Source organism: Xiphophorus hellerii, chromosome 4, assembly GCF_003331165.1.
Source record: "Xiphophorus hellerii strain 12219 chromosome 4, Xiphophorus_hellerii-4.1, whole genome shotgun sequence".
Taxonomy (NCBI): Eukaryota; Metazoa; Chordata; class Actinopteri; order Cyprinodontiformes; family Poeciliidae; genus Xiphophorus; species Xiphophorus hellerii.
The window spans coordinates 6,438,898-6,450,889 of NC_045675.1; the positions used below are offsets into that span (position 1 = coordinate 6,438,898).

Consider the following 11,992-nt stretch of genomic DNA (forward strand, 5'->3'; position numbering starts at 1 on the left):
CTTTTCTGTACATAGACTTTACTTCAGCTGACAACTAACTTGTGATTGTTAAAGTTTGAAAACTGTGCTTGGAAATTCATCATTAAACAAACAAAAACATGTATTTAATATCTGACAAAGATAACCAGAGTAGAAATATAAAGACAATTTCATATTTTATGATTGTTATGGAAGAAAAAGTGTCCAAACCAACTTTAGGCAACCAAATTGGCAACCAAAACTGAGGGATAACAATGAGTTTTGACAATACGGAGAGGAGATTTTGGCTCACATTTATTTTCAGAATTGGTTTTAATTCATTTTAATTTATGTTCCTATTGGTCAGTAATAGTTTTGGTATCAATCTGATACCAAGTAAATACACAGCCTGTATAGACCGATACCAATACTTTTTGTTTAAGTTTACATGTTGTCAAGTGTCTGACAAACATCACATGTTTGTGATTTTCTCTTACCTTGTTCAAACCGTTAGTGAGAATTTGGACAAGGTTTATATGTATCTACCAAATATTTATTGACATGATTCTTGTACATTCTTCCTCAATAAACAAAGTGCAAAATATTATCATTTGAGAGATAATATTTCTCAAGCAAAAGAAAATTTTGGGATAGTGTTGAGAAACTTAAAAAATAAAATACAATTTTAACATGGAATCTGAAACTAAAGTATCAAGCTTAGCATGCAAGTATAAATCTCATACTGATATTGACTTGGTATTGATAGTATCAATATTTTGGATCGATCTGCCCACCTCTAGTTTTGGACTTCTAACTCTCCAATTCATTTTGCCGAGTCTCTTTCTTATTGTTTATTGACAAACAGAGGAAAGCTGTGACTGCAGAGCTTTAGATGTTGTTCCGGGTTCTTTTGCGAATCCCACTGGATCGCAAAAGATCTAGGGGGTCATCCAAGAGCATATGGATGTGTCCATGTGCTCTTGGGAATGATTTTGGAAGGACAGGCAGTCCTGGGAAGGTTCACCACTGATTCATGTTTTCTTCATTTTTGGGTTATGGCTCCTTTTGTGGTTCACTGGAGTCCTGCAGCCTTGGAAACAGCTTTGCAACACTTTCCAGACTGACAGATGTGAATGATTTTGCTTTTCATCTATTCTTGAATTTCTTTAGATATCGCCTTTTTAGGTCTTTTAGCCTACTTCATGTTGTCAGACAAGGGCTTTACAGATCATCATGACTTTGAAAGGGAATCATTTGTATTTTTGATTAGTAGTCAGTAGTTTTGGTTAGCTTTTATCCGTCAAATGAAATCATTTCCATTTCCATTTTATATTTACTCCCTTAACCTTTTATGTGTAAATTTGTTTGAAGAATTAAAACATTTAAGTGTAACCAAAAACAAGAAATTTGTAATTTAGTAAATACTTATTTACAGCACTGCAGTAACTCCCTATTAGTGCAATTTTTTAAAAAAAAGATAAACTATCCTTTTACTACATAGATGACATTTCCTACATCTGAAAGCTGAATATTGCTCTTATACATATTCCTCATATTAATGTTGCAGACACCCTTTAATTTTACAGCACTCTGTATCTATTGGCGTTCTGATATAAATCCAGGTCAACAGGTAAATATAACTTCTAATCAGCTAAGTTATAGAAATATAACTTCTATAACCTCTTTCATCTTAAAGAACTCCACTGTCAAAAACATCAATGTGTCAACATTATTTCATAAACCAATTAACTTTTGTCATGTTTGTATTAGGTGGTTATTAATAGACACTGAGGATTATTTAAACATACAGTGGAGGCTGTCAGTGATCTTCATCTTCATTTTACAAATTGGCAGAGTGAAGATGAATCTATGTTCAAATTTTTGTATTTTCGAGTTTAATATGAAAGCCTTCATCTGTTACTTTTTACAGGTGAAATACTCTGTCAGCAAACCATATTTACATACTTACTATTATGAATAATAAATGCTCCACCTTTAAAAATAATTAGGGATTGTTTGAGGGTAGCTTTAAGACGTAAAAAGGCAAAAGAGGAAAATGTCAACAAATCTGTATGGCTTGATGACATCTGCTGCCTCTGCGCTATCCATTATTTTCTTGAATTGACTTATCTAACAAATAATAATATACATATCAGCTCTGTGTTGTGTGTCTTGTTGGACTTTGATAATTTCTTTTGTTTTACTTTATTTATTCTTCACTGTATAAAATGAACACGTTTGTGTAAACAGAACTGGCAAAAGTGTTTCACTCAGGAAGATTAATACTGCTCTAAGTTTCTTGTATAAGTGCTCTTCAGTTTCTGGATAAATAATCTCCCTCTCCTCCATCTACTTCAATTAAGATTTTAACTGATCACCTTTTCACAGAATGGCCATAAAAAAATACTGATAACCTTATATATAAAGCCCTACTGTAATCAACAGCAGAAAGTTGTTGACTAGTATCATTAAAACATTCATTTTCTATGGCTAGATTCCTTTTTATTTGATTCCTTTTCTCCCCTAAACAGGTTTCATCTCTCTCTGCTCTATGTGCAACGGTCTAACAAATCTACTTTATGCTTACAGTAAAAGGACACATTTCAATGCAACTAAAGCTGCTGTAATGCGAATAAAAAACTCCAAGATTTACATTTATGTGGAACTTGTATCCAATGCAGGCAGATTTTATGTGCATTCTTACTAGGGACTATAAGGATTAGACACCAACATAAATAAAAATCCTTCCTTTTAAAATCTGTTGGGTCTCTGGAGATTCCTAAATCTCTAAACACTCTTCACATTGCTCTCCTTTTCGATTATTTTGGGGCCGATCTCTTGCACAGCCACCTTTACATCCCATGAGAATGAGGGGCCCTTCCTCTAACCCCGGCCAAGTCAGATTTGTTCCCTTTCTGACAGTCCCTCATCAATCTTTTTGACAAAGTGCCTCCCAGACATGGCCTGATAATTAAGGCACAGAGCAGAGAAGGGGGGCACTCTGTCATCCCACCAGGAACTGTCAGCGCGCCTCAAAGAGGGCCTCCCTGTTTGCTTCATTCATCTGTGGATTTGTCTGCCAGTCCCTGGGTGCTTTTACTTCCAAAAGAGGATATTTGAATGAAAAGGGGATTGTTAAAAAATATTAAGTGAAACTTGGAGAAAACTAGAGCCGTGAAAGTGAAGTCTGCTGCCCTCTGTTGGCAAGTTAATAAAAGTTTTGCAAGAATCTTACTTTTCCTGATTTATAAGTCTTGAGCAGTTTAGCCTGTACTGCAAAAACACAAAATCTTACCAAGTATTTGGGGGCGAGTTTATTATAGTGCAAATATCTAATTTGAAATAAGACAAAAATAACATGCACATATCTCTTCAGCCAGGATCTTGTTTTAAGTAAATAATTCCTCAATATTGACGAAAAAAGTATTAGTTCTACTGGCAGATTATTTCACTTATACCAGGAGAAAAAATGTCTTGTCATAAGTGAAATAATCTTCCAGTGTAACTAGCACTTTAAAAATAAAATAAAATCTATATAAAGGAATCATTTAATTAAAACAAGCTCCTATATCTTGCCGAAAAGTTAGTTGTAAGTTAGTTTTCTCTTATTTCAAGTTTAGTAAGATATTTGCTCTAGAAACTAGACAAAAGATTTTTGTGTTTTTTCAGTGTACTGTGAAGGCATAAATGCAACTGCAGGAGTATTTCAGAATCTTATACAAATATTGTTACATTTTAGCTAAAAAGTATTTAAAGACTAAAATATTGACTAATTTTAGTAAATGTGTAAAAACACAAACAGACTAAGAACTTTAGATTTAAACTGCAGGTTAAAATAATATATGTAATTTCAAAGGCCACATCCATTCAGTTAAACAGTTTTAAATCTTCTGCAGATGCTTTCATTTCAATTTCTAACCAGCATAATGAGATACGACCTTTGGTGTCAGGGAGTCACTTTTCATAAGATGTATGGTCGCCCCACGGTTATGCTCACATCAGAAAAACACATTAACAACACAGTGACACAATCTGATTTTTCCCCTCCGACCTTATCTGAAAACTCCCTGAGGACAGAATAGGAAGGACCATTATTGACTTTCCTCTAAAATATGCAGGATATCTCATATCAAACACTATTTTTTTAAGATTATTGAAGGTCAACAAGTTCAAAATTTAAAGAAAAACGTAATTTTAAAAAATATGAGATTCTGAGGAGTTCTTAGCAGGACTAAGTATCTTACTTGTAAAACAACCTTAATTTCACTCATTGATCCAGTCAGATAAGCTATTTATAGAAAAGTAAAAATTTATGAGGTAGTAATTTCGACTTTAAAATATTTTTTAGATTTCAGTTTGTTTTTGTTTCTTTAGATCAGAGGCTCTAAGATTTTTCTTGGTCAAAGTTTGAGAAACACCATCACACCTTACAGATGAGATCACATCTCTTAGACAGTTTGATCCACTAACAAAAATAAAGCAAGAGGGCCTTGGTTATGAACTTTTTTTGTCTGTGAAGGCATGTTCTATAACATGCAATGTGTACAAATGTGTTACTGTTTGTATTGTACAGGTGAGCTTCTAAACTGAATTGTTAATAGCTTGTTAAACTCAGGAGCAGAAAACTTTTAATCTTAGCCAGTTTTTTCAATATTTTAAGTCTAAAGGCCTTTATGAAATTCACCTAAAATGTTAGAGGTGGCATAACTGTACTACTTTAGCATTGGTGAGAATCTCACTGCGATCCATGCCACACCACAGCAACAAACTAAACTGACAAAACTTGAACAAAATGCATGAATGAGTTTGGCTTTAAGTTGCCTGTCAGAGCTGACTGGCTGAACAGAATATAAAAAGGGCAAAATGGACAGAGACAGCTGTTTAATCATCTGACATCACGCAGTTTCTTTCATTTTTTAAATTTGTTTTACAGATTGGTTGCGAGTTAAAAGAAAATCCGTCTTAACTTTATATATTTTGGGTTTAAGTTTAAAAGATATGACGCCTTGCTCAGAAAAGCAAGCCGTTGCTCAGGGGATCAGAAAAACTAATGGGGGAGTCCGAATTAGTTTTTCTGATCCCCTTTTAAATTGGTCAATTTTACAAAACACTTATCAAAGTTTCCGTTGTTTCAGTTAAATAGCAAATTAAGAAACATATCAATATTTGTTAATATATTTTCCAATACAGATACTGAGAAAGGCCTCAAAATAATCTACAACTTGTCATACAGACAAGCATTTTTTAATCTTTTGCTAGTTTTAGTCATTGATCATGTTTATTAAAAATATTTCAAAACTAGATTTAATAATTTACAGACTTTGGTTAAAAGTTTACCGAGATCTGCTTTTGCATTCTGCACAGAGTTCAGCAGCGACATCCAGCTAAAAACATATTTACTAATCAGATGGTAATAAGAGACCAGAAATGTTGTTCAAACCACATGTATTTTAGAGCAGAGAGGCATCAACAACAGTTGCACTGGTCAATCACAAAAAATGAAAAACAATTTTAGTGATACTAGGAGCTGTGCAAAAACAAAACAAAAAACTCAAAATTGAAAGTTAGTATCTTTTGACTGGAGATCGGCAAGTTGCAGTTCTATCATCTCAGTAGTTCACAGAATCTCAACAAGTCTGGGTATAAAGAAATAAAGCATGTGCAGTTCTGGCTTCAATTAAAAAGGTTTCTGCAACCGTCTGCCAATCACACTAAAACCTGCTCTTACTTTTACTCCTTTTCAACAGCATCTAATTTATGCTATGCTTAAAAACAGGACAATTTCTAGAAATTAAGTGGACCATTTAAAATATAATCTCTCTTCTAAACTGCAACTAATTTTTTCTCAATGAGGACATTCATACAGCAGCAGCAAACTGCATAAACAGCATTGAACCACAATAGTTTCACAAAATCAGAAGCAAAATACAGCAAAATGACATCGACATCAAAAGCTCTGTGGTTATCACCCTAAAATGAAAAATAAATTAGGTAAAATGAGTTCCTTTAAGATATGTCAACCCACACATTTTGTACTGAAAAGGACAAAACGTTATTGCACTCAAATATTTCACAAAAGGGTAATGGTTTTCACTCAGAGTTGCTTGGACAGTTTTAACAAGCAAAAGATTTCAATGACACAAACCTTCCTGTACAATAAAGACAGAAATTATAAACCCAGAATGATCACCAACACCAGGATAATATTTCTGAAAAATACTCATAAATAGTGTACTTGTATATGCAACAAAGATAAAATAAACACAAAGATTGTCCAGATTTTAATTGCCTTTAGAAAAAGGCAATTAAAAACAGTTTGGCAAAAAACAAAGACAAAGTTAGTTGCTGCAGACGGTAGTTTGACTTTCTGAGCTGAACTTAAGTGAAAATCAGCTCTTTGCTTCAGGAGGACAACACAAACACGAGAATAGTCACACAAAGATGATTTCCTTTTGTTGATGAAGGCTGAACATGACAAAAATAAGTTTTTCTGCTGCTGTCATGGTGTTGACGTCACTTCAGAGCTTACTGAGTCAAACAGAAACAAACTTGTTCAGCTGTATCACAAACTGAACCCTTTGTCTTTACAGGTAACTAACTCATAACTTTATTAATGCTATGATGTTCCGACATCGTTTTGTACTTGAAATAAATTCAGGAAGTCAACATAAGGGTTAAAAAATGGCACATGGTCCAAATATTTTTTCTTTACCAGTGTCTCGAATCTACCAGCTCTGGTCGCAGGCTCAGTTTTTTCAGTGTCTCATAGCCAACCACAATGACGATGGCAGTGGGTGCTGATGAAATGATGCGGGCTGACAGTCCTTTGGTCAGTCCCCAGCAGCCCTCTTCTCTGATCAGCTCCCTGAACGTTTGAATGACTGAGGTCCTCCCTTCCACCTGAACACACACGATCAATCGGGAAACGCTTCTTATGAGGGAATTGCTTTCATTTTTCATTTTTGTGATGGAAGAGCTGCTGGTTTACTTGTGTCAATATTTTTTTAATGCAACTGTATCTGTGTGGCTGAATGAACCACTGTGTGAAACCAAAATCACAGTATTCCCGTTTTCCCTAAATCAAGGTTTGCTTTACATCACAATACAAAACATATACAGTACAGACCAAAAGTTTGGACATACCTTCTAATTCAACGGGTTTTCTTTATTTTCAATAAAGGCAAGAAATCCCACTTATTAACCTGACAGGGCACACCTAGGAAGTGAAAACCATTTCAGGTGACTACCTCTTGAAGCTCATCAAGAAAATGCAGAGTGTGTGCAAAGTAGTAATCACAGCAAAAGGTTGCTACTTTGAATAAACTAGAATATAAGGGGTATTTTCAGTTGTTTTACACTTTTTTGTTTAGTGCATATTTCCACATGTGTTATTCATAGTTTTGATGCCTTCAGTGTGAATCTACAATGTCAATAGTCATAAAAATAAAGGAAACTCATTGAATTAGAAGGTGTGTCCAAACTTTTGGTCTGTACTGTATGTCTGGTTTTTACTTCAGTTACCAACCAAAGCTTTTACGGGGACAAACTATGTTATTTTATAAATTATAGAACATGCTTTCATAATTGAAACTAAAATTGCTGCGTCTGCAATTCCAGCCACTGTCCACACAAGAACGACAAAATAGATGAAGACAGACAAATGATCAGTAACAGCTACCTGTACTCTGGCTCTGACCACATCCATCGGATTGGTGACAGTCGAGGCAGTTGCAGCAGCTAAAGGTCCAGCCATGGCCTGAAGGACCAGGTGAGGGCAGTCACTGGGAGCCAGTATGGAGAGTTGCTCTGTTGAACATTGCAAATAGACAGTTTATCAAATAAAAACTGACCCAAAGCTATTAGACAAAGCTACCACTCTTCTGAAGCCCTGACAATGGAGACAGCATAAAGTTTAACATCTCTTTAGAGGTTTCTGAAAAGCCCTGATCAGCAAAAATATATAGAAAGTATAAATGCTTACCGGCATAAAAGTGATAGAAAGGCCACCAGACGGCACTGTTTGGGATGTAAGTGAGTAACGAAGCCACATATCCCTTGTAGAAGCCCCTGCACCCATCCGCAGCAAAAATCTGAGACACAATGTTCCTGGTTTGCCTGAAAAACCTGGCTGGCTTCTTGTTCTCCGAGTTGGAACCGAGCCGGAAACGTGTGAGGTGCTCCCCCTGGCCCTGCATCATCAGCTGCTGGGACACAACATCTATGGGCACAGTGATGCTTTGAGCGACCAGGGAGGCAGAGCCCCCGGCCACCACCGACTTGACGGTATTGGCCTCAGAGTACTGGGAGACGTACTTCCTCACCAGTTCGTAGGTGGTTATGTACGCCTGGCCTGAGACGATTGTGAAGGTGTTCACCATAAAGCCGCGGTACAGGCCTCGGACGCCCTCCGCCCGAAGGATCTTGAAGAAGGCATCGAAGGTCCCGCTGTAGAGAGATTTTCCCTTCTGCACCTGCAATCGGGTGCGGATCAGTGTAGCCGGGTAGACAGTGACCCGAATGGCCATTGTCATAAATATCCCAAAAGAGTAGAATTTCCTTTTATCGAGGTCCTCCCACTCGATGATTTGGATGTTCCCTTTCTGCTGCATCCTGCCAGCTGTGGTTCCCCCCTCATTAGACTGTAGCTGCCTGACAGCGGGAAAAACAAAAAACAAGAGTGGGTCAGAATCTATTTAAATATATCACCCAACTACAATTCAATAAGGATTTAACAGTTGTTTAAAGATGTAGCAGACAAGTATGATGTGCAAAAGCCAGATGAGAATCTGTGGCCCAACATTTTCCCCATCAAATCTGACTGAGCTGGAGATATTTTTTAAAGCAGATTGGGGAATAATTTCACACTTAAAACATATTTGCACGCTATAAATATTTCTAAAGAAATATTGAAATAGAAATAGCCTTTATTGTCCTGTAAGTGGGGAAATTCTATTCTTTTTCCACTTTAACATTCTTCAAAAAAAAGCATTCAAGGGGCTGCATACATATGCATGCCACAATATTTAGCTTATTATTTGTAAATAAAGACAAAATCTAGGCATTGTTTAGCTTGATAATATTCCATTGACCAGTTTAATACAATACACTGAAAATTGTGGGTTGAAATGCACAAAAAATTAAAAGACTTCAGTAAGTATGAACTTACTGAAGTACTTTAGTAAAGAGCAGTGGGTTGTAGTGCTCACAGCCTAACATTTATGTTTCATCCAGCATGAAACAATGGCCTGCTAAAATAATCTAATAAGCATGAAACGCAGTTATCTGTGGTTTAATTTGGAAACAAATGCATCACTTATCTATGACACAGTACCAAAGGTCAAGACTGGCTAAAGCAAACTTTGTAAAGGTAATGAAACAAACGGCTCTGGCCAACAACACACAGAGTCGCGCTATTTTTATAACACTGTTTCAATAAAAGCCTGTTCTGAGAAGTCCACAGTAAATATGACCATCTGGGATTCGGGCTGACCCTGGACTCCAAAGGACACAGCGTTCTCAAACCGGGAACGGACCTGACTGGATTTTATCCAGTGACAATAGTTACATATAGTTAAAGGGAGTTCAACAACCAGGAATCAACGACTCTTCTTACAAATTGCAGCTTTTTACCCGACAGATGTGTCCGTGTGTGTTCGCTGAAACTAAGCTAACTCTGAGGTACAAACTGTTAGCATCACTGAAAATAAACACTAGGAAATACTTACCTCACCGGACAGACCTTCTTTGACTTTTAAGACATACTCTGACAATAAATAAGACTAGAAATTACAGGTTTAGAGGGTAATAGAACTCACTAAAGTCGCTAAATAGAGTTAACCCCTTTCCTTTGCTGTTACAGCTCTTCCTGCTTTCATTCAAACGCCATGCTACCCAATCAACCAATCACGTCCAAGCTTCTTCTTCGTTGGTATTCCACTGTTACGTATGTTTTTTGTTTTTTTTTGACGCACTACCTCCGCCGTCTGGTTTTACTTATATGTTCTCATGTCCTATTGTCCTCTTCTAACATGGATGATTTATCTGAAAACATATTCTGGGTTTTTTGTAATTTTTCTTGATATTATATTACTAGATTCAATAACACATTTAAGAATTTTACAAACCTTTATTGTTTTTATTTACAGACCTGATTTCGACCTGCAGTCACCTGTTATGATTACATTTGGGCTTTAGTCTTTTAGCATTGTCACTCAAACAGAATGTTATTTATTTATTTATTTATTTATTATTTTTGTGTGTAGATCTAAATATTTTTTTTATCTATACCTGCTAAACCTTTAAATGCTGCACTGGAAGGTTACAGCACCTGCTTGGGAACATTTTTAATACAAAAAAGGGCATTTATTCACTTTTCTTTCCTGTTTGTGTAAACTCTGTTTTTAGAGACTTCCATTACCAATTCCTTCCTCTAAAATGTGTGATAAACAACAGCAGTCTGACACAAAATACGTCCACAAAAGCTAAACCTTAAGTTGAAAAAAATCTTGAAACCAGCCCAGTTATGACATCCCTGGCAGAGGAGATAAACCATTTTTATTTTCTCTCTCCTTGTATTTTACCTCTCTTTTGGGAAACAAATGCATAACGTAAGGGATACAGCTCACTAAAAGTCAGCAGAATTAATTGAGGAGCAATGAATGATGGGGAAAAATGGATGCAGCAACTTTGTTTTTATCTGTTTATTGGCAGAATGTTTTCTGTTTGCTTTTTTTCTGCATCACAGATAATTTAAGTGGACTTTCAATCATTTCTCTTTGAAAATGTATAAAAAGTGGAGTCCAAGCCTCTATAATAAAGTGATTTGTATTTTTTTTATTGCTCCAGTCAGCCCTGAGTTTACCATATATAATTTAGTAAGAATTCAACACTGATCAGAATTCCTTCCTGCAAAACCTGGCTACACTACGTTTTGATTTCTTTTTTTAGCTTTTTCTAATAACATGGATCCCTCCAGTGACATAGCCTTGATTTCAGTTGGCACACTAGTCAGTTGTGATGTACTCTACAGTCAGCTCCATAGGTGAACAAAGCAACTATAACTCCCCATTTTGTTCATTTTATTGAGGAGATCATGATGATAAGAGTTCCCCAGGTTATGTCTAAAAAAAAGAAATATTTGTTGGGTTTGTTTCACCAGGGCCATTGGCAGTCCCAGCATCAATGGCTCAGGGACTTGGAGGTACAGGAGCTGCTGCTGAGGGCACTGGAGGCAACAGATGGCAGTATCCAGGCTGCCCTCAGGCTCATATTTGCTGGAGGTCTCCAGGCTCAAAACACATACCCTACTGACACAACCCACAGTACAGGCAAGAGCAGAATTGCATGGTGAAGATGTCTAAATGCCAACAAATAATGAGGAAATTACATTTTACACCATGTGGTTGTTGCACCAGGGCACCATTCAATTTTAATTAATGAGCAGAATAGTTAAAACAAAGCTCCTCAGGTCTTAGAAACAGATTTTGTTGTTTTCAGTGATTATAATTATTAATGTGACAAGTTATAAGAAAAGATGCAGGCAATGTAATCCCCCAATATGTACACTAGATGGCAATGTAGTTGTTCACCAAAACAAACATGTCAGTATTATCTCTTTCTTGTTTTTCTGTCCCAGATTTAAATTTGCGTTCTTGACATACCCTCTGCTGAAGCGTTTGGTGATGAATTTTTTTAATCATAGCTTTGTTCCTCATATTTCAAAGAGGACATCGTGATTAGCCAGTCTGGGACATAAAAGCTGCACAGATATACTGATAGCTTTATTACCATCCGCTGAGATGTAACTCTCATTGTTAGAACACTGTAACCATTAGCTGAACCCTCTTTTTTTCAAACCCCCTCCCAGCCTTATTACAGACAGATACATTTGCTTTGTCTCGTTGTCTCCCATTAGGGTATTTTAGGGGAAGACACACTACGTCTGCCCCCCACTCTCATGACTTTCCACAGCCCACCATCCTCCATCTACAGTAATTGCCCTGCTTAGTTTTATTGCTGCATCTGTGAATGTGAC

General features: G+C 36.4%; 1 protein-coding gene across 1 annotated transcript; it reads right to left on the minus strand.

Moving 5' to 3' along the window:
- Positions 1–5,386: 5,386 nt before the first annotated feature.
- slc25a44b (solute carrier family 25 member 44b) lies at positions 5,387–9,871 on the minus strand. Its single transcript, XM_032560728.1, has 4 exons — positions 9,684–9,871; positions 7,940–8,607; positions 7,637–7,764; positions 5,387–6,858 (listed from the first exon to the last, which is right to left on the minus strand). Exons 2-4 carry the CDS (start codon positions 8,565–8,567, stop codon positions 6,667–6,669), a joined length of 948 nt encoding a protein of 315 aa, XP_032416619.1. The 5' UTR covers positions 8,568–8,607; positions 9,684–9,871; the 3' UTR covers positions 5,387–6,666.
- Positions 9,872–11,992: the final 2,121 nt, after the last annotated feature.